Source organism: Dromiciops gliroides, chromosome 2, assembly GCF_019393635.1.
Source record: "Dromiciops gliroides isolate mDroGli1 chromosome 2, mDroGli1.pri, whole genome shotgun sequence".
Lineage (NCBI taxonomy): Eukaryota > Metazoa > Chordata > Mammalia > Microbiotheria > Microbiotheriidae > Dromiciops > Dromiciops gliroides.
In genome coordinates, this window is record NC_057862.1 from 617298209 (window position 1) to 617322376 (window position 24168).

Here is a 24168-nt window from a genome sequence, read left to right on the forward strand (position 1 = left end):
TTACTAGAGGAAACTCAGTAGGGAAACAATGCCACAATGATATATTGATAGCCCTCTCCTGCACCGCCACAACTAAACCTGGTCCATGAAAATGCAAGGTTTAGGGGCAATGGGGTCATCAATTTACATGAGCAAATAAACTTTGATAACTTTCCTCTCAATCAGTTCCACAATTTCAGAAGCGATTCCTGAAAGTCCGACCTTGCACTGAAAACAGCACCTGAAGGCAAAAAGTTCTTCTGGGCCTGGGTTATCTCTCCAAATACCTTTTGCTTTCATGATCTGATGTCTATTAACAGCATAAGATGGAGACCAAGGAAATTCAGTGTAAAGAGAGCAAGAAAAAGAAGACATCAAAAAAGCCACCTGTGGCTATATGCAGCTGCGATGATTTCTGCATTCAGGATCTACAGCTCTCTTCTTATTGAGAGGCATCTTGGTTCAGAGGAAAGATGACTGAATTGGGAACCAAAAATACCTGAGTTCAAATCTTCTCTCTACCACTTATAACCTAAGTAGCCTGGGCATGTCACCACCTCGCTCTCATTTTTGTTTTGTTTTTTATATTATCCAGTGATGCTCCTGCCCAGCAGCACTAATGAAATTAGCATTTATTCAGGCACTGCTCTAAATGCTAAGCACATAGCTCATGGTGATGGTGTGGCTCCAGGATTCTCTGGCAGAAGTCCAAATAACCTCAAAGCTGCCTATATGGAAAAATGTCAAGGACCACAAAATGAATCAACTCCATAACTTTAAAATTTGTATTTCTGAGTGAGTTTCCAGTGGACAGATTTATATATCTGTCTATATGTGCTATATTTGAGCAAAGAAAGCTTGTACAATGAATTCCCTTCTAAAGAAACTTGCTTTATGTATTCCAGATTGAATATATTTTATAATAACTATCAAAACTTTACTTGAAGGGCAGCTAGGTGGCGCAGTGGCTAGAGCACTGGCCCTGGATTCAGGAGTACCGGACTTCAAATCCAGCCTCAGAAGCTTGACACTTACTAGCTATGTGACCCTGGGCAAGTCACTTAAGCCCAATTGCCTCACCAAAAAACAAAACAAAACAAACAAACAAAAAAACTTTACTTGAAAGGCAGCATGGAGTAGGGGCAAGAGTTTGAGTTTGGATGCACTAGGCCTGTGTGACTTTGGGCAAGTCATTTCCCTTTGTAGGGCCTCAGTTTTCTTATCTGTAAAATAGTGGATTAGACGATCTTTTCCAACTCTAAGTCCTGTGACCAACAGAAAAAAATAGTTCAAACTACCTAAAATCATTCAATATAATCCTCCAGTTTGAAAAAAAATTCACGACATGAGATTTAATTCTGATTTTAATTTTCTCACACACGTACAAACACCCCTAAAAACAAAACCACACAATGATTTCTCAAAGAGAATTTAAGTTCCTTCAACTACGATTTTACTTTGTCTTATATAAAATGAATTTCAATATATGGAAAATAACAAAACTACCTCTAAGAATTGCACATAATCATCACCATTAAGTATTATTTTGGAGACTTTGGAGCTGAATGTGTGCACCTAATTTGATCCAGTTATTGGGTATCTGCAGAGGTTTAAGGCTATTCCCTTGAATGATTTATGCCTTTAGGAGGAAATTAAAGAATGGGGTTCTTTGAGAATTCCAAAAGAGTGTAGGTTTTAAGGACTACACATTCAAGATCATCTATAGAATAAGTTTCTATAGGAATTGCCCATACAAGAACTTTCTTGGGGTAAGAATTTGAAATTGAACACAAATGTCTGATACCATGTTCAAAGTAGTTAATCCCCCTCCCTACTGATGTGCACAGCATTACAAATGAAGATACTCTGACACAAATGTTTGTATGATTTTGTTGAGATTGTTGATAGTTGGCTTATCCAGATTTTCTTCATTGTCATCCAAGGTGTGCCAGACCTCAGGAAAAGGAAAGGGTATCAAATGTAGAATTGGAACACCTAAAAAAAAGAATCGATTTGTTAACAAGTGAGCATTTCATGTGATGAGAAAACTAGAGAGTCTTCACACCACAAGCAAAATTTTAGATGGGGCTACCAAAGTACATAAAGACAGCAATTAACCTAGCTTATACCTTCCTTGTTCCTTCCTCTTGTACTCCATATTCATTCATTCATTCATTCATTCATTCATTCATTCATTCAGTCAATCAGTCAGTCAGTCAGTCAGTCAGTCACTTACTCATTCATATACTCAAGACCATGTCTTATTCATTTTTGTATCCTCATGACATCTAACATAATGGCAGGCGCATAAGAGGTACTCATTCCATTTTTGCAGAATTGAATGAAAATTTTGAGTGGGTATCTAATATGTGCAGGGTACCATGTTATATACTATATGAAATACACCCATTAATAAGATTCTCCTTGACTTCAAAGAGTTTAAAACCTAATAATAGGGGCAGCTAGATGGCACAGTGGATAGAGCACCGGCCTTGGATTCAGGAATACCTGAGTTCAAATCTGGCCTCAGACATTTAACACTAGCTGTGTGACCCTGGGCAAGTCACTTAACCCCAATTGCCTCACCAAAAAAACAAACAAACAAAAAACCCTAATAATAAGAATAGTTAGCTAGAATTTATATAACACTTTAAAGTTTACAAAACACTTGACAAAGACTCTCATTTTATCCTCAAGACAGCCCCAGGAGGTGGGTGCTATTATTAACCCCATTTTACAGAAGAGGAAACTGAGGTAGACAGAGTTTAAGTGACTTGCTTCAGGGCCACAGAGCTAGTAAGTGTCTAAGACTGGATTTGAATTTAAGACTCCCTGACTCCAAGTCCAACACTCTATTCTCTATGCCACCTAGCTGCCTCAGTGGAAAAATCATGTACATAAATTGCTATAGAACAATATAAAACGTGATCTGTGGACAGAGACAGAAGGAGAGAGGGAGGAAGTGAAGGAAAGAGAAGGGAGAGAGAAGAGAGAAAGAGAATTAGTTCATGGGATCCCTCAGGGGAGAGAGGCTACTTTGAGCCAGATTCAAGTCTAGGAACACCAACTGATTCTCTACTTTCATTTGACCATTGAGAGATGGCCTAGCTGTTGCTAACTGTAAAGTAGCAGTAATAGTTGTCTACAAAGCCTTTTCTTCCTAACACCCCTCTGAGGTATGAATTATTATTATTTCCCTTTACAGATCAGGACAGTGAAGCCTAGAGAGATCCAGTGACTTGTCCACAGTAACCAGATGATAAGTATTAGAGCCAGGTTTCCTGTCTCCAGAGCTTTCTCTACTACAGCGGGGGAAAAACTGAGAAGAGCATGGTTCTCCTTGCTTGAAATACTTTTTGCACTAAGAACCAAATGTCAAAATCTGCTGCCTTTTCTCCCTCAAGAGCTCTCATTTACCTGCCCTCAACTAAGAGTTCTGGGCTCTCTCTGCCCTGTGATCTTTCTTATTCTCAAACCAGAGAATCAGAGACCATCAAATCTGAAAGGGACCTTAAAGATTAACTAGTTCACACTCCTAACTTCCGTACTACTGTTGAGGTTAACGACCATCATGACAGTTACTCAACTTGAAACTTGGGTGTCATCTTTAACTTCTCACCCTTTCTCAGCCTTCCCCCATCCCATATCCAATGTTACACCAAGTCCTATTATTTCTACATTTCACACCTTTCTTGTATATGTCCCCTTTGCTCCTCTGACATGGATACCACCCTGGTACATGCCCTCATCACCTAATACCTGGACTACCACAGAAGCATGCTGGTGGGTCTCCCTGCCTCAAATCTCTTCACACTCCAACCCATCCACTTTTCATCTGTCAAACTGATCTACCTAAGGCACAAGTCTAACCATAACAATCCCCTATTCAGTCAATTCCAGTGGTTCCCTATCACCTACAGTAGACATGGGGCCAGGCTGCATGTAGCCCATAGTATTCGGGAACTAGATTAAAATGTAATTGAGAGGGCAGCTAGGTGGCGCAGTGGATAAAGCACCAGCCCTGAATTCAGGAGTACCTGAGTTTAAATTCAGCCTCAGACACTTTATGCTTACTAACTGTGTGACCCTGGGCAAGTCACTTAACCCCCATTGCCCTGCAAAAAAAAAAAAGAAAGAAAGAAAGAAAGAAAGGAAGGAAGGAAGGAAGGAAGGAAGGAAGGAAGGAAGGAAGGAAGGAAGGAAGGAAGGAAGGAAGGAAGGAAGGAAGGAAGGAAGGAAGGAAGAAAAGAAAAATGTAATTGAGAAATATTTAACCAAATAAATACAAATACAAAAAACTGTGGATAACGTCATATTTTAAAACTCAGTTAATATGTAGCCCAGAGGGATCCTTACATATAGATTGTTTTTGTTGTTGTTCAGTCAGTTGTTTCCGTCATCTCTGACTCTCCATGACCCCATTTGGGGTTTTCTTGGCAAAGATACTAGGGTGCTTTGCCATTTCCTTCTCCAGTTCATTTTACAGATGAGGAAACTGAGGCAAACAGTGTTAAGTGACTTGCCCAGAGTCACACAGCTAGTCAGTGTCTGAGGCTGAATTTGAACTCAGGAAGATGAGTCTTCCTGCCTCCAGAGTCCTGGTGCTCTATCCACTGCATTCCCTAGCTGCCCCAATCCAGAACTATCCTTGACATTTAAAAAAAAAAAATCCCTATAGAGAGAGTCCCATGATAGATACACTGACTGACCACAAAGGTCATGAAAAGGACCAAACAACTTCAGTTCCTTCCTTTTAAGGCCTTGGATCTCTGGCATCCTGTCCCCCATAGAAAGGATTCCTATATATATTCATCACTAAGAGAACTTGTATGCTGACTTTTGTCATCTAAACATGTGACATCTCTCCCCACACTCTCCAGAAGCTTTCCATTAACCCAGAAGTTTTATTGGGAAATGACACATTGTAAATTCCCTCTTTGAAGGCACTGTGTATGAGTAGAAATCGTGGTGTTTGAAAGTTATTGCTGGAATAGCTGAGATTCTTCATGAGAATTCTAGGAAAGAAGCCCATGCTAACTGAAGGGGAAAACAATCGTCCACCTTCTAGGGAAGTCTCCATTAACTCGAGCTGGGCAAGTTACAGGATGATCGTGAACTTGCACTTATATGTCAGCCCCTCTTTTTGCTCGGTCTTGTGGAGCAGGTAAGGATTGGGCTGAGGCGAGAGGGGAGGATCTTCACCCCTACCCTTTTCTATGGAACATTCAATCAGAGCTCATTCTCTCTTGCCTGATTCCAAGCTGTGGCTTTTTAGCAGCTAACCTCCTAGTACATAGGCAAAAAACCCATCAACCACCACGTGACAATTGAAGCTGAATCCAAAATATTTAATTCCAAAAGATCCTTATCAAACTCTGTGTTCTCTGCTCTGTTGTTTTACTCTGTTGTCCTTCCAATCCTGTCAGTTTGCTTTGTGCAGTTAAAATGCTTATTCATTTTTTTATTCATCAACTTCTGATATTGATTTGAATTTTGAATACATTATAATCAGTAAGAAATAGTAATTTGGTTACTCCACTATGTTGTTTTCTTTAAACTGAATATACTTTCCAATGCCATCTAAAAGATGAAGTATCTGATTGCACCAACTTTGTTTTGGCTGAATTTGCTATGGAAAGCTTATGTGCAAATCATAAAATCATAATTCCTTATTCTGAACCCTAGAATAAAATGAACATTTATAATGTTATAAAAAACGACATCTGGGCAGCTAGATGGTAGAGTGGATAGAGCACCAGCCCTGGAGTCAGGAGTACCTGAGTTCAAATCCGACCTCAGACACTTAACACTTACTAGCTGTGTGACCCTGGGCAAGTCACTTAACCCCAATTGCCTCACTAAAAAAAAAAAAAAAAAAAAAAAAAGGACATCTGTTACCTCTTCTTAAAAATGGAATGTGGTCATCTTGAATTTGTTCTCGGTACATATTACCCTGGAAATACTGTGTCTCCAAAGGATGATCCTGAAGTAAGCCCAATTTGTGTAGCTTTTTTTCTGCAATTCACAAATGCAACACCAGGTAAGCAACAGTAGGAATATCTATTCAGAGTTCAAAATGAGTTCATAAGCAAAGAGGTTTGAATCTCTTCAGCAATTCTGACATCATTCTGAAAGCCTTTATTGTAAATAGAAAGCATGACCAGACTCCCCAATAGTCAAGTGAGGATCTTTACTTAAGCCAGAGATTCTTAACATTTATTTCGTGTGTCATGGACCTCCTCTGGAAATCTGGAGAAGCTTATTGGTCCCTCCTTAGAATAATACTTTCAAATGCATAAAATAAATATACGGAATTACAAAGGAACCCAATTATATTGAAATAAAGATGTAATTTTTTTCCTAACCATGCTAATTCATGAAATCTATCCACAGACCTCTCATGGATCTCAAGTTAAGAACCCCTGTATCAGAATGATGTGAGTGGGAATAGAGAACACTCAGAAGATATCTGATCAATAATACATATGGGAAAAACCAAATGGAAGAAAAATATTTATTGTCCAGGCTATAACGTGCTATTGGATGACCAGTCCATTGAATTATCAGATATGTCAAGCATGACAGAAAGACAGTCAGCTCAGAAGAGAAAGTGATGAAAAGAATGATTGGTTTGTATTTGGGGGATTTCACCGTACTCTGTTTTTGTTTTGTTTCAAGACTGGGTCTTCCTATCATGCCAGGCTGATGTGTGTGCGTAGCTGCCATTCTTAGGCCTAATCCCACTCATGATCAGCACAAAAACTTTGACCATTTGACCATTCTTAGGCAACCTAACATCTGTCTATTGGAGTTGTTCTCTCTACAATAGGGTTTAAATGCTTGGCACAAGAGAGGAATTCAGTGTCCAGTACCTTGTCTTGCCAGTTAATCTTCCTAAGACAATTCAAATGGAAGCAGTTCAATTTTCTGGCATGGTGCTAGTAGACTCTTCAGGGTTCACAGGCATATAACAATGAAAATGGTATTTTAGTTGGGATTTAAAGGAAGCCAAGCAAGTCAGTAGGTTGAGATAAGGAGGAAAATCATTCCAGCCATGGGGGACAGCCAGAAAAAATGCCCAAAGCCAGGAAATAGAGTGTTTTGTTTATCGAACAGCAAGGATGCCAGTATCATTGGATTGAAGATACTATGGCAGGGAGTAAGGCAAAAAAAGAAGATGGCAAAAAAAGGAAAGAAAAGTGTAAGAAGATGTTTGGTCCCAAAGGAAGAATGGATAGATATTCTGTGTGCTCCACAGCTATCCCTTGAATACTCCAAAAACTCAAGAGAAGGTCCTTGTCACATTGGGTAGGACTACCTACTATGGCAAATTTAAGGAAGGATATGGATAAGAGTATCTCAAAAAGGACAGGCATGGATACTTTGTGATCTGTATGATTGAAAAGAATACCACCAGTAATAAAATCACATAGTCATTTGAATAACAATTGATTTAGTAGGAATCCATCACATCTTAATATATAACACTAGCAGTATCTTACCAATTGCTTGAAGTCTTCCAAACCATCGATGAGAATTTTGATAATAATTAGGAAACATTGGGTTTCGTGCACCTATTAAATCCAGTAATACAAGCAAATCCTACGTGAGAAAAAAAAAGTACCATTGTTTTGATTGTTGTTGTAGATTGTTCTCACATAAGAATATGATATTTTAATCATTGGGAATCATATGGGGAAGGAGGTATAAATGGAAAATGTATTACACATATATTATCAACAGCTTGCATAGGTGATAGGCCTCACTTCAATATTTGAAGGGTTAGTGATGTCATCAATCCCCATGTAAATGCAAATTGTAATCTGTCCATACATCAATAATAGGGCATCTTCATGAGTATTAGTGGCCTAAAGAATTGATCACCTAGTGGCCAACCTTCTGATGACAAGCCTTTACATATTTAGGTCCTTGGATGAGAGGCATAGGTGACCCACCCCATGCTCTCAGCTATTCCAGATTAGAGTATCTATCAGAGTTTGGGTTCTGCTTTCCTAGGCTTTGAGAATTCAGAGTGCCCTCCACACCTCGGTGAGATGCCAAAGTAGAAATTTAGTGGAGGAGAAATGCTGCTTCTTGTAATTTGATCTGGAATGGCAAAATAAAACCCCATTTGAGGTTAACAAAAAAAAAAATCACTTTGTCTGCTGTGGCCAGACCAGACCTTCCCCTACAGCTCCTCCTTCCTGACTCCGGATGCTTTTAAGTCCTTATACTGTTCCTGCTATATTGTCTTGTCCTTAACGGAATGATAAGAAACTAGAATGACAAGGCATGTGCCAGGATCACAGTAGAATGTTGAAGTGCCTTAGACATTTTTCATGTTTGTACATTCCATAAGTACTACACATATATCCCTCTCCTTCCCTTCCACATAGCCCTAGACTGAAAGTAAAGAGAGCTCACCTACCCCAGTCCTAAAGAAGGTCTTGAGAGAAATGGGAATATGTTCTTTCTACATTTACATGTAAAGTAAGAATGGAGTTTTATGGAACAAAACTGGATTTTTCCTTTCCCTATGTAAGGATATCAGCAAGGTTTTTATAGGCCAGTGCTTAGACTAGATGACTTCTAAATATCTTCCAAAATCACACACACAGATGCTCACATACAATCCAAATATGTATATATATACATACACACTTATTTTATATCCACATGCACATATATACATATCACAGTGCAACAATACACATATGTGTGTGCATGTACACACATGTGTACATACATATATATGCATGTGTGTTTATATAAATAAAAATCTCTATAAAACCCACTCACAATGCCATGCAATTGGTTTGTATGTGTTGCTCCAGAAGGATGTGGAGTAAATTCCATTTTTGCCGCTAAGTGCCGAGAGCCATAGAGGGAATCCTGAGGAGACCAGTGAAGAAAAGCCTCTTCCCCATCAAAGAAAATAAGCTGGAGAGATAAATCTGGCCTGGAGGCTGAAGAGTTCTGGTTTAAAAAACAATAAAAGTGAAGGTTATTTTAAAAAATAATTTTACTAAGACTTTTTTAAAATTTGAAAATAAAAACGACAAAGTAAAGGGGAAATATAATCTCACACACATGTGTATACGCTTAGACTTTGATGGTCCAACAAATATGGATTCTTCTTCTACCAATACAGATACCAGCTCCTCTTCGCCCTCTCATCCTATGCAGTTATTGTCCTTGTTTTGCCGTGCATGTGTCCAATACGCTAGAGGTATTCCTCCGGTTCCTCAGAGTGCCACAGGCGTATTTGGGTTGCACATCTGTTAGCTCTCATTCTATGTTAGCAGCTGACCTCCTTTTCCAGGCATATGTGCTGGATATTGTTATATATACAGAATCTTGTAGACGTCATCATTGCTGCAACCCACCTGGCAGGTCTCTTTGTCTTTTGGTTATCTTGTCATTTTGATTCCTCTGAGGACCTAGTGTTCCATGATTCTCAGCCATGTAGCTTCACAGAAATAATATTAGTGCTAAAATGATGGGCTTTTGCAGTAGTAAGTAGTTTGGAGATCATTGTGCTTTGGAACATTTTTCCTTTGATTACTGTCCCTTAGGAACTTGGGATCTTTTCATTCTGTAAGTTTCTGTCTATCTGTTAGTCCTTTTGCCCTATGGCTAACAAATCCCAACATCTAAACAAGGAATTGTTAACTTTTTTTAGATCACAGACCCACTGGGCAGTCTGGTAAAGCTTATGGATGCTTTCTTAGAGTAATTTTTTTTAAATTTATACTTAGAGGGAATATTAAATTTCAGTTAGAGTTTAGTGAAAGTAAAGTTATAATTTTTTTCCCCTTCTGAGTTCACAAACCAACCCTGTGGATTCTAGGTTTGGAACCCTTGCTCTAAATTCAGTCAGGACCAATTCCTGCCCAGGTAAAAATCCCTTTCCCCTGCAACACATTCCTCAGTGACTACAGTATATGGATGAGTTGTCCTCTTCAACCCAACCCTTGCCATCAGCTTTGGTGACTTTAGTATTAATATTGATGACAATTCAAACACCTTAGCCTTTTAGTTCACCAACTTATGTAAATTCCACCTCCACCCAAAAAGGTAAGACAGATTTCCTACTAAACTATTACTTTGAACTGCTCTACCTCCAAGATGCAGAACTCTGGGATTTCCCTCTTTGTTCACAAACTTGTCTTTCAGTATTTCATTACTCCTGTACCTGCTCTTCAGCCTCAATGTGATGCCCAGTCCTTTAATCATCCCCTGTTTTCCATGTCCATTACTCCTATCCTAGCCTCATTTCTCTACCTTCATAGTCCTGACTTTATAAGTCCTTTAAAAAGGGCAATATCTACTCTTTTTATTTTTAAGTTTTATTGATGTCTTTCTTTTTTACATCATGTTTTCTCCAGTATCCCTCCTCTTCCTCCTACCATAGAGCCATCTCATAAAACAAACAGTGCTTTTCCAGACTGCCCCCCCCAAAAAAAAAAAAACAAGAAGAAAAAGGAGAGGGAAAAATCAGCAGGGTTAATCATTGGAAATGGATCAAAACATGTGGAATGTGCAACATCTGTGGGCCTCACACCTCCACAAAGGTGTGTGCTAGAGTTGTTTTTCCCTTGGTCTTCATAATTTTGCTATGTTCACTTTTGATTTCCTTGTTTGCATCGGTTCATGTAGATCTTTCATGCTTCTCTGTATTCATCACACATTTCTTATAACACAGTAATATTTAATAAATTCAGGTAGCACAGTTTGTTTAGCTGCTCCCTGAATGATGGGCATCTACTTTGTTTCCAATTCTTTGCTATCACAAAAAGTTTTGCCATTAATATTTTTGTGTATATGTGGACTTTCTTACCAATGACTTCCTTGGGGTATAAGCTCAGTAATGGAGTCTCTAGGTCAAAGGAATGGACATTTTAGTCACTTTATTTGCACAATTCCAAGTTGCTTTTCAAAATGGTTGTATCCTTTCACAACTCTACCAACAATGTATCAGTGTGTTTTTCTTCCCACAATCCTTCAAAAATTGACTATCCACTCCTTAATTCCTTGCCCCTTTGGGTCTTGAATGTTCCCACCCTGCTAATCCCTAGCACAATCAACAACTATAGCATTTTTCTTGTTTTTATTCCTAGTACTAAGCACTTGCCCTTAATAAGTATATATGCAATACCAGAGGCCATTCCTTTCATCCTTGGAATAGATTCATCATCTCTGCATTTCAGAATTCTATTCTTCCTTTAAGGTTTAGTTCTTGTTACACATTCTCTGACTTCCCATCCCCACCACCCCTCACTAGGAATATTCTCTCACTGCCCATTTTTTTAAAGAACCCTTTACCACCACCATCCCTAAAGTCCCAGTAAAATATAAGATCCATGAGCACAAATATTTTATTTTTGTTCTTGTATTTCTAACACTAGGCATAGTGTCGTGCACACAGTAGGAACTTAATGGATGCTTGATTAATTGAAATTAATTTAATGTTGATTTGAACTGAATTCATGTATATGTGTCTATAATAATATACATGTACTTTATACTATACATATATACATGTATGTATATATGTATGTGTGCATGTATATATGTATGTATATATATATATATAAAGCAGCAATTTTTTTAACATTTTGAAGAAAAGGAAAGAAATATGTTAGAACTTATTTGTCATATTGGTAGAACAATAGATAGAGCACTGGTTCAAGTGTCAGAAAGAGCTGTGTTCAAATCTGGTCTCAGACACTATTAGCTCTCTAAGCAAATTGCTTTAAAAAAATATCTCTATGCCTCAGTTTCCTCAACTGTAAAATGGGTGTCATAATAGTGTTGACCTTATAGAGTTGTTGTGAGGATAAAATGAAATAATATTTGTAATACACTTAGCACAATGTCTAGCACATGGTAAGCATTTAATAAATGCTTATTGCCTTCTCCATTCATCTACTCACTAACAAAAATCCAGCTATTCCCACATCCCCCACTACCTTCTACCAATAGTCCTCCATCCTACAACTTGTGCTTAATCAATGGATATCAGAAAAAGGTACTGACTTTTTCTCTTACTCATCAATGTGCTTTCCAGACTTATTCTGTCCTCTGTTTCTCATCATTTGAAATCAATGTTATCCATCTACAACTACCCTTTTCAAATTATCACTCATTTTCTATAGCCCCCCCCCCCAAGAATATTTCAACATCTGGCTCCTGTTTTTCATTTCTGTCCCATTTCCCACTATCATGACTTTATTCCCCATGTTGACTTCCCCCAACTAATGTTGTGACCCTAGGGTTCTTTATCCTTCTAGATTCTGTCAATCACCATCTCTATTCCATATCAGCCATAAAGCAGCAAAGCCATACCTTAGAGTTCATCATCATCCCTGAGATCTCTGAACCTGGCACTCTACCTCTTGGATTGGATCACCAACCATCAATCTCACGCCCTTCATTCAGTTCATTAACCCTGTCCTGGCTATACTTTTTATACTCTTTTATCCAACTATTCCAATGCAGCTTTTATCACCACTGTAGTCTCCCATACCCTCCAATATCTCACCATGCCTATTATCTCTAACTTTGGATCATTTCCATCATTACCTTTCTCCATTGCCACTAAAGACAAGTTCTGAAGAAAGAAACAAAACTGTTTAGAATTGACTTGTGGTAAATAAGCATTGTCCAACTTCGACTGAGCTCTTGCTATATTTGTTATTTCTTTTATTCATTTTTTTGTTGATTCCTAAAAATTCTCCTCATTGACTATTCTACACCCATTCTCTCTTCATGCCTCCTAGTTCACTTAGTTTCCTAGTTAGCACATGACCGCAATTCTTTTCTACTAAGGAATAGGCCACCTACCTCCAGTATTCACATTAACTATCATTTTACATACCCATCTTGGGTACCTTAAGTCACGAACTCATTTGTGGGCAAGCACTGGAGAAAAAGCATATTGAAACAAAAAACCTATGTCCTACTCTATTACATTTTACTATTAGCTCACTGTGACCTGTTTCCAAATCCTCCATGTTTATGGGACTCTGTTTTGTGCACTTGATTAGAAATTCTGGATTATCTATGGCACATTATGTATGACTTTAGAAATTGTGCGCCTCAATATCTTCTTCCAATATTTCTCCAGAATAATTTCCAGTGGAAGACCCCTACTTGACACCTATCATGTCTCAGTTCTCTCCCCAGATACTGCCTACTTACTAGCTGTAGAAGAATTATGACTAGAATGTTGTTCATTCCCACCATGTCACATCTAAGTCTCTATACCTACACTCACATCTTTCGTTCTATAAGGAAACATCCCATTGAACTTTGAATCATTTTTATTACAGTTGAGGGGACAGCAAAGTGCATTGGAAAATGTTGGATCTAGAATCAGAGAACTTAAGTTGGAATTTCAGTTCTGCTATTTACTGTATAACCTTTGGTGAGTCACTTAGCTTTGATAGGCAATTAAAGTTGGATTTGCTGACTTCTTCTGGGCTTGAAATAGTATCCGAAGACTTCAGCATCTATAGGGAATCTCTCATTTGAACTCTCAACAGGACTTCCTACATGATAACAACAAATATATTTGGCAAGCATATGCCCCTCTCTTTCATGTCTCTCTTAATGCTAATCAGAGGATCATCAAACCTAAGTATCTCTGCTATTATATTTACAAAAAGGCCTTGGACAATACAAATATATCCACAAGAACCTTTGTTGAAAGAGAACCTTTAATACTACATTTTTTGCTCTACTCGATTTATTTTTTTTTAATTAACAAGCAATAATCACAGAGGAATTTTATATTTTCTTCACCTTTTAGTCAATTCTATGACTATAAATGTGTGATCTGCTGTAGAAAATAATTCTAGAAAGACCTCTGCTTCCCTTTCATACTTTCCTAAAAAGATACCTATAGAGATTATCAAGAGTCAAGTCAAATCAACAAGCAACCATTAAGTGTCTATTATGGGGGCAGCTAGGTGGCGCAGTGGATAGAGCACCGGCCCTGGAGTCAGGAGTGCCTGAGTTCAAATCCGGCCTCAGACACTTAACACTTACTAGCTGTGTGACCCTGGGCAAGTCACTTAACCTCAATTGCCTCACTAAGTGTCTATTATGTTTGTCAGGCACTTATCATGTAATGATAAGAAAAGAGGCACGTAGATTAGCTATTATTGAAATCCTCTCTATCACCTTTTTAAAAAATAAGAATATAGATTGTGATTCTTTCCTTCATTCCTTTGGTATCTATACCTCCTTGATCTATCTTATAAAAATAATCCCCTGACATCTTCAAAATTGTATTGCCTCCAGCATATATTTCTTTAGTGTGTTCTTGGTGTGGTCCAGCAAGTCTTAGCAACTTCTTACTTGTCTTTTCCATTTCTTCATATAGCACATCAAAGATATAGATATTAGAGTCCAAATTGATTATGAAAATTGGTTGTTATAAAAATACCGACAATCAGCTTCATTTTATATTCATGTTCTGTTCCCATCAGTCATCTATGAATGTTCTTGGGATAATGTGGTTTAGGTGGGTTTCATGCCAATTTTGCCATAATCTTGTTTATGGTTCCACTGCTTTTTTTTTTATTTATTTATTTTTGTGTGGGGCAATGGGGGTTAAGTGACTTGCCCAGGGTCACACAGCCAGTAAGTGTCAAGTGTCTGAGGCCAGATTTGAACTCAGGAACTCCTGAATCCAGGGACAGTGTTCTATCCACTGCGCCACCTAGCTGCCCCCTGGTTCTACTGCTTTTTAATGTTTAATGAGGCAATACTACTTGCAATCTTCATTTATATTCTTGCACACTATTTTACACATGAATTTGTATTCTAAATTGGTGTTTCCCATGGCTGCTTCTTCCCTTCCCCTCCCCTATCTTCTCCTTCCCTCTCCCTCTCTCCCTCTCCTTTGTTCTCCTCATCATCATCATCTTTCCTTCTCTCTCTCTCTCTACTTTTCTTTCTGCTTGATAGGGAAATCAATTATTGGCGAGGCAGAGTGCCTTCTACTATGCTCTTTGGGGCTCCTCATTATTACAATTTCTTTATGTGGTCTAAATTTTCATAGGAAATAGTGATAATCTTAGTCAATATCTTTGCTTTTTTTCTCATTTCCCTTCTTTTGTCATTGATGGCTTATTTGACTAGGTCAGGTTGAAATTAATGCAATTGCACACTCTTTCTTCTTATCGTTAACCTTTCTTTTAATTTAATGTTCTTTTGACCTTTATCTAACTAGTCAATGATCTGATTGTTTGCCAACATCTAACATGACTCCCACATTAGTAACTACTCATTTCCTATCTGTTGAAGCATAGCCAATTCATTATTTTATGACGTTGCTTAGTGCTCATCATGTTCAGAACCTTCTTTTACTCTTTTTGAATGCAGTATTGAGGCATTAGTTTTCTGAAGTTTTTAGTTTATTACATCTCCTAATCATGAGTCATATTTTCCAACATGATTTCGTCATCTTCCCCTGTACCCACCTCCACAATGAAGTCACTGGTAAAAGCATATATTGATTTGGTTTGAAGAATCTTGTCAAGTTTTTCAAAGAATTTCTCAATGTTATCTTCTGCAGCAAATGTTGGTATATGCACTACAATTATCTTCATGGTGGTCTTTTTTCTTAGGCTCATCATGAGTACCACAATATGGGAGGATTTGGTATCCCACCTGTCTTTTTACACATGATAAAATCAAATCCACCAATGCCTTAGTATGATTCCCCAAGAAGAACCTGTAAACTATCCTTTCATTTCATTCAACAACTTTTTGTTGCCTGGTTTCCATTATCAGTAGAATGTCAGTATCAATGTGGTTCAGTTATTCTAATATCAAGTAATAAAACAATGAACATTTATTAAGCATTTACTATGTCTTAGGCACCAAGACAGAAGTCAAAACAGTTCTGGCTCTCATGGAGTATACAACCTAGCCAGGGGAGACATGTAGATCTATAGGCATATACATGATTGATGTGAAAATGGGTTTAAAAGGATAGAAAAGGACACTAGCAAGCAGCAGGGAGTAAGGGGAGGAAGAATCAAGAAAAGTCTTATATAAAAGGTACTACCTGAATCAACCCTGGAGGAAAACTTGGGATTCTGAGAAGTGTAAGTGACAATGAAGGACATTCCGGGTATTGGGAATATCCAATTCAAAGACATGGAAATAGGAGGTAGAGTTGCATTGTAAGGGATGACAAGGACAGTTTATTTGGACCACAGTGTACATGGAGGGAAGCAACACACAATGTCTATAATAGCTATATGGGGACACATGGTAAAAGTCTTTTCATAGACTGACTCAATCACATAGAGTAGTTTATATTGACTCTAGAGGTAAAAAGGTATCATTGGAGTTTATTAAGTTTGACATGGTCAAATTTACATTTTCATAAAATCAGTTTGGTAGCTGTGTGGAGGATGAATCAGAGAGGGGAGAGATTTGAGGAAGGGAGACAAATTAGAAGACTATTACAATAGTCTAAGTAAGAAATGAGGATCTGATCTAGGGTAGTGGCTGTGTGAGCAGAGAGAGAAAAAGGAAACGAGAAATGTGGCAGTAGCTACAAGACACAGGCACTGATTTTCTGGGATTTTGTGGGGCAAGTCAAGTAAAGAAGCATTTATTAAACCCTTATTACCTTCCAGGTACTTTGCTAAGCCTATGAAAGTAAGGAGTTGATAATTCCAAGGTTGTAGACCTCATCTACAGACACTCATCATTCCAGAAGATGAAATCAACTCAGAAACTCACACGTCCTCAGTACTACCTGCTCCTAAGGTTCTTCTATCCCTCTGATTGGAGAGGGTATTTTTCCCTGATTCTTCTCCATTTAAGAATGCCTCCCCACTAGGGGCAGCTAGGTGGCGCAGTGGATAGAGCACTGGCCCTGGAGTCAGGAGTACCTGAGTTCAAATCCGGCCTCAGACACTTAACACTTACTAGCTGTGTGACCCTGGGCAAGTCACTTAACCCCAATTGCCTCACTAAAAAAAAAAAAAAAAAAAGAATGCCTCCCCCCATAGAATTCTTCTCATAATTTCCTATCCAGCTGCTTTTATGGACCTCGTGTCTCCATAAACTCATTATTCTGCAAGATGAAAATGACTTGGAAATTTGTACCCCCTCAGATCATGACTTCATCATGCCCCTTAGAGAGTAACCTCTCCCACCTCTTGCTTTTCTGCTTTTTTATGTGTCTCCCCAATTCGACCATGAACTCCTTAAGGCCAGAGACCATCTTAAGCCTTTTTTATATCCTCAGTAAATAGCAGAGTGCCTGACAGATAGTAAGCACTTATTAAATGTTTATTGGTTGACTCTGACAGAGAGAATTATGGTGCCTTTGATAGAAATAAAGAAGTTCCAAAGACAGGTAGGTTTTTGGGAAAAAATAACAAGTTCAACTTTGGGCCTGTTGAGTTTGAGGTGTCCTTGAAACATCCAATGGTATACTGATTGGACAAAGATCATTGGGTTGATCTTTGGACAAAGATCTCAAATTTGATGTATTGAGAGATATATTAACTTAGGGGTAACAGTCTAAATACTGGACGACTTAACATTCACTGCTCCTTTGTTTTCCATTATCTCTGAAGAAATAGGACAGGGTTACAACAAACTGATCATTTGAATTTTTTTACTTAGTTTCATAGATTGCCATGGTCAGAGAAGCCATCACCTAATCGTCACCCTTCTAGTAATGAGCTGCTCCACACCCAGTTGCTTTCGTTGTCAGAGAGAAGATTTAATCTACTTCTATGACTCTAACCCGAGTCCTTTCAATAGGGTCAAACCTGACACAGTTCACACTCTGGCTTTCATCACTTTTAATAATCCTGCTTACCACCACATGAGGATGAGTAACAGCATAGTCTAGTCCAAATCCCTCACTTTACAGATGAGGAATTGAGGCCTTGAGACATTAAATGACTTGTTTAAAGTCTCCCAGGTAAGAAGTAGCACAGATGGAATTGAAACCTAAGTTCCCCAACTCGGTGTCTAGCACCCTTTCCATTGGCCCAAGCAGACTTTACCACAGTGATATTATGACTCTGTGGATGAGATCTGAAAAAAGTTTTTGAAGCCCCTCCTAGGTTTGGTCATGAGAAAACAGATTTTTGCCAAATCTAAAGTATGATGAATCAGATCTCACAAAGTTCCAGGCAAAACCCTGCCCCCATTTAAGATACATGCATAACCTTATGTGGATGAGTTTGAAGTTCCTCTTTCAGGTCCCTACTGGCCAAAATGTAACAATAAAAATGAAAATACATGACATAGACCCAAAGCTACTACTCACTTAGGTCTTACCAAAGTGAAAAAAATAAATCATGCTATTATTAACCTGGGCAAATAGGAGAATGAGATTACAACCAGACTAAATAAAAAGCCAAAACAACTCAAAAAGGAATGAAGTAGAGGATGCAATCTACAAACGTTTTGTGTTTTCTTCAAGTATAGTGTATCCAATAAAAGGGAGCTAAATGTCTTTATTACTTCTATTACATGATAAGTTTTTAACCTCCTTTCCCCATTAAGCTAAGAGCAGCATCCTCCCTCAAGTTTCAAGAAAACAGGCCATTTATTACCTGTGAACAAAGTTGGGCTTTTTTTTTTTTGCTTTGTTTTGTTTACTTTGGTTATAAGTGATATTGGAACAAAATACCTTCATTCACTGCAGCACATTTTATTTTTTTCAATATGCTCTTAAGAACAGATCACATCTGAGTCCCTGGGGTCCTTTGAGCTGAGAGCATAACAAAGGCTCTGCTATACTCTCCATAATTGAGCTGAGATTTCACAGATAATAACAATGCCATACTTTTGCTTTGTGCTTTCCATCTAGATTAAGTCTGAAAGTGCTTTACCAATGATATTACTTAGAAGCTGCACTCAAAAGTTTCCACCTCTCAGATCCAAATTTATGATAAATAAAATAGCTATGTAAACAACACGAAATGAACATATTTTTCTGAGTTATGCCCATTTCAACCCACCTCATTTATTGTGTTCCCTTCAAAAATGTTTGCCTTGAATTCATCTAGCAAATAAAACTGAACAATGTAAAACTGATTAAAGCCTCCCACTTCTAAAGACTGGGTGAATGTATTCAGAGTGGAAAGTACCTCAAATAACATAATCTTCCAATTAATATTTTTACAACAGCACTTCGTGTTATAGAGTCATTTTAAAAAGTACAAAATGTACCTGAAGACTAAGTTTCTGAATGCCTTTTTTAATCTCCCAGGACTCTAGAATTCACTCTTAACAGCTGGTAAGATAGCTGTTCACTTGAACCAACAAGAGGAAAATAGATACCTTCAGGGAAAGGAGCTGACTGTCGAAGGCCCGGGCTACCTCCAGCAACATTGCACAGGGTACTGCTGAATCTGTGGCTCCCACAAATACTCCGTTGTCCCACTGTGGAAAGTACTTAGAGTCATAATGGCAAGCAAGTACCAAGTGGCGTTTGGCAGTGGGGTCAAGGGTGCTGATGATATTTGAAAAAGTCCGGTATCCATAGGGTGTGTAACTCAAGAAAGTATCCACTTCTAAGTTCCAGTTGGCTTGAAGTCTGTGAATTCTCTGCATGATGTGCTAGGGGAAAAAAAAGAGAGAAACTAATGCCTCTGGTCTAGATAGATTTGGTTTTCCATTGCAAAGTGTTTTAATGTTCACATCTTAGGAAGCCAAGAAAAAACATTTGAGAAGTTAGAGATATCCTGACTTTCTAATGCCTTTCTATAACATGTATGCTCTCTTTCTAGAGACAAACTTAACTCTGACTGTAGGGATTCTCTCTATCTCTTTGTACCTCCAGTACTTAGCGAAGTGTCCTCCATATAGCAATTATTAAATGAATGTTTGTTGACGATGATGTTCATCAATGAGGGAGACAACCGATAAAGTGATTTTCTTAATTATAGCAATTAAGAAAGAAAAGGAATTTTTTTTAGGGAAGAAAAAAATAGCAGGGGTTGGAGGAGAAGGGAGGGCAAGGCACTATGTGATATGATGAACTGAGTACTAGACTAAACGTCAAGGATCTGTGGGCTGGTTTTGGTTTAGCCAACAACTTGCAGTTTGACTTGAGGCAAATTGCTGAGTTCCTTGGTCCTTAATTTCCTCATCTGTAAATGATGGGGTTGATTTAATTATTAAATGAATAATCAAATTAGCTACATTCTAAAGTTCTTCACATGTTAACACTCTATGGGTTTGGGGGCAGCTAGATGGTGCAATGGATAAAGCACTGGCTCTCGATTCAGGAGGACCTGAGTTCAACTCCAACCTCAGATACTTGACACTTACTAGCCGTGTGACCCTGGGCAAGTCACTTAACCCTCATTGCCCTGCAAAACCAAAAAAAAACCAAAACCAAAAACCAAAAAAACCAAAATAAAACAAAACACTCTATGGGTCTGTATACTTTCAAGATTCATAGAGGGTAAATTGGAAATAATCTTAGATGGAAGGCATTAGCATTAACGGGATGTGTGTAAAGTATCCTGTCAAAGGTGACATTTTAGCTGAGATTTGAAGAAAGCTAAAGGAACCAAAGTGCTGCTAGGTGGCACAATAGATTGAGCACCAAACCTGGAGTAAGGAAGACTCATCTTCCTAAGTTCAAATTTGGCCTCAAATACTTCCTAGCTGTATGACCCTGGGCAAGTCACTTAACCCCATCTGCCTCAGTTTCCTCATCTGTCAAATGAGCTGGAGAAGGAAAAGACAAAACACTCCAGTATCTTTGCCAAGACTGGACCAACTGAACAATAAAAGGGGAGCCAAGAGGCAAAGAAAAGGAGGAAGAACATTTTAGGAATGATGGACAAGCCAGTGAAAGGGCATGGAATAAAGAAATGGAATATCTTGTGTGAGGAACAGCCAGGAGGTCAGTGTCCCTGGATCAAAAGGTATTGGTGGGGGGGGAGGCAGCTAGGTGGCGCAGTGGATAGAGCACAAGCCCTGGAGTCAGTAGTACCTGAGTTCAAATCCAGCCTCAGACACTTAACACTTACTAGTTGTATGATCCTGGGCAAGTCACTTAACCCTCATTGCCTCACTAAAAAAAAAAAAAAAAAAAAAAAAAAAAGGTATGTGGAGGGAGTGGGAGGTGGGGGGTATAAAGTATAAGAAGGTTGGAAAGGTAGGAAAAGACCAGGCTATGAAGATGTCCATGGAGCATCCAAGTTGAGATGTCTATGGGCAATTTAATATGTGAAATGACAGTCAGAACCTTAGGGGATACGTATGGTTTATGGGCATGACTTAGACCAGTGATCAGCAAAGTATAGTAAAGTACAGCCATTGGGTCAACATGGTCCATCACCTAATTTTGGACGGCCCATAAGATAAAAATGCTTTTTACATTTTTAAATAAAGGTTTTTTAAAAAAATATAAAGATGAGGGGGCAGCTAGGTGGTACAGTGGATAAAGCACTGACCTTGGATTCAGGAGGACCTGAGTTCAAATCTAGCTTTGGACACTTGACACTTACTAGCTGTGTGACCCTGGGCAAGTCACTTTACCCTCATTGCCCCACTCAAAAAAATTAATTAAATAAAATAAATATCATCCTGGGCTTGCAGGCCATACAAAAACAGACAACAGTATTTGACCCTTGGGCCATAGTTTGCCTAACCTGACCTAGATGAAAATCCTTTAGAGAAAGTGAGGAATGATCAGACAGGTAGAAGGAGAATCAGGAAGAAAAATGTCACAAAAAGTGGGCATTATGGAGTCAAAGGTGGTCAATAGTGTCAAAGTTACAGAGTGATGAAGAAGGAAGAATGTTGAGAAAAGGCCATTTGATTAAGGAATTAAAAACTCACTGGCAACTTTAGTTAAATGATTTTCTAGATTTGGAAGAATCACTAAGTCAAGCATATGAAGAGTCTAAAAAAGAAACTGAGGGGGGGCAGCTAGGTGGCACAGTGGATAGAGCACAGATCCTGGATTCAGGAGGACCTGAGTTCAAATCTGACCTCAGTCACTTGACATACTTACTAGCTGTGTGACCCTGGACAAGTCACTTAACCCCAATTGCCTCACCAAAAAAAAAGAAAGAAAGAAAGAAAGAAAGAAAGAAAGAAAGAAAGAAAGAAAGAAAGAAAGAAAGAAAGAAAGAAAGAAAGAAAGAAAGAAAGAAAGAAAGAAAGAAAGAAGCTGAATTTCAAAAATATCATTTTTTAAAATTTAATTTTCCTTTTCTATATGCTATCCATGTTAATATGATTGTGATTTCATCAGTGTGGGAACTCTCTCCAATAGTACAAATTATATACAATCCACAAAGAGAGATCCCTGTGATCCTCTATGATTCTTAATTGTCTTTTTATAAATCTTCTATAGGAAATTCAAATAAAATTGGGCCTTCCCATAGCAGTCTTGGCATTTTTGCAGCTATAAATGAATAGTCTATACATCAGGCAAAGGCTAAAATTAAGATTAGCCAGCTAATTCAGTTGCTAATGTAGAACATGATTTCACTAAATTAGCTATTCCAAATTTATCACTATGGCTTTTGTTGACAAATAAAGCTATAGTACTAAATGCCCTACTTTCTTTCACAAAACAAAATTTCAGAATAGATCATTGCATGTTTTGGCACTTAGCTGAATCATTTTGGTGATTGTTGAGAAAATCTAAATAATATAAACATTAGACAATTTGGACATTAGCCCAAATACTCTTCTTTATTATAAGAACAAGATCCCAGATTGGGTTTAGAAGTCTGTATCATTTATTCATCGTAAATATTCCCAGGAATTCTTACTTGACGAGCAGCATAACTTCCCGGTGATCCTGGATATCTCTCTATAAGTAGTGGTTTTAAGTCATTCTGCCACATTTCAGAAATATTTGTGCCTTCTGCAATTTTCTGGATATCAGTTGAATTCAAGATAGCTGGTTGGTGTTGGTTCTGAATATTAAGAGGAAAGAAAAAAATGGGTAACCGTCAAAACAAAATGTGCTTAAGAATTTCACTTAAACATAGAATTGAGAGATTAAAAATTCTACATTAAAAATAGAAAAGTCATTTACATGTGAATTCTACCACTAACCAATAAAATCTAAGTATTGTAAAACTAGAACTTAGAACTTATCATTTTAGCAATTTTCTTTAAATTTTAAAATATATGCCCTAATAAACTCATAATTATTAGTTAACATTTATAATCAGCAGTTACATTAAGTGAGTATACTAAGAATTCTACTCCTTTCTAGGAATAAGAGTAATAAAATAAATACATTAATATACCCTTTGAAAGAAAATATGTATATGTGTGAACTTACATATTTCCAAATGCATGAATTATGTTTTTAAATTAAGGCATGATTAATCACATAATAGTAGTGCAGTGGTTAGAGTTCCAGGCCCAGAATCAAGAAGACTCATTTTTCTGCATGCAAATCCTGCCTCAGAAACTTACTAGCTGTGTGACCCTGGGAAAGTCATTTAACTCTGTGTCCTTCAGTTCCTTATTTGTAAAATGAGCTAGAGAAGGAAGTGGTAAGCCACTCCAGTGTCTTTTACCAATAAAACCCCAGGTGGAGTCACAAAGAATTAGACACAACTGAAAAAAATGACTAAACAACAACATAATCACATAATAGGAATGATTCTTCACTCTACAAATGTATTTATAATAGCATCTCTTTGGTGATCTATCCAACTGTATATAAAATATGATTCAATTGTAAAAGTTCAATTAACATTCAGTCTTTGGGGAATTCATGAACTTCTGAGTATTTAAAATACTAGACATACACAACATTCAAAGATGTGATTTTTAACATTACATTGCATCCATGTATCACATTTGTTATGACACTACAGAGATTGATGAAGTAATTGTCAATGCCTTTCAATGACATTTATAAACTGCCCATTTATGTATACATCACAAGAAGAGCTGGAAACTGTATAAAGAAATACAGAAAAGATATATTTCCCTTCTTTCTAAATGCTTTGGTGCTACATGTCAACACATTAGATTTAACTCTAGTAAATAATTCCTCCATTTAAATCTTACTCAATGCGGTATGACGGACTTAATGCAGTATGAGTCCAGCAGAAAGGCTCATCACCAGAACTTTGGCCACTGCTAATGGATATATTTGACCACAGCCAGTTCATGATGATTGTTCACTAAGGTGAGGAGGGG

General features: G+C 37.9%; 1 protein-coding gene across 1 annotated transcript in view; it reads right to left on the reverse strand.

The window, feature by feature from the left end:
* Positions 1-1340: 1340 nt before the first annotated feature.
* The window catches only part of QPCT (glutaminyl-peptide cyclotransferase), a 37837-nt gene continuing 15009 nt past the window's right edge, over positions 1341-24168 (reverse strand). The window contains exons 2-7 of the mRNA XM_043985930.1: positions 22776-22922; positions 19315-19593; positions 8779-8955; positions 7482-7581; positions 5878-5994; positions 1341-1974 (exon numbers count right to left, since the gene is read on the reverse strand). Coding sequence (XP_043841865.1) covers positions 1829-1974; positions 5878-5994; positions 7482-7581; positions 8779-8955; positions 19315-19593; positions 22776-22922 — 966 coding nt within the window. The 3' untranslated portion in view covers positions 1341-1828. The remainder of the gene's footprint in view (positions 1975-5877; positions 5995-7481; positions 7582-8778; positions 8956-19314; positions 19594-22775; positions 22923-24168) is intronic.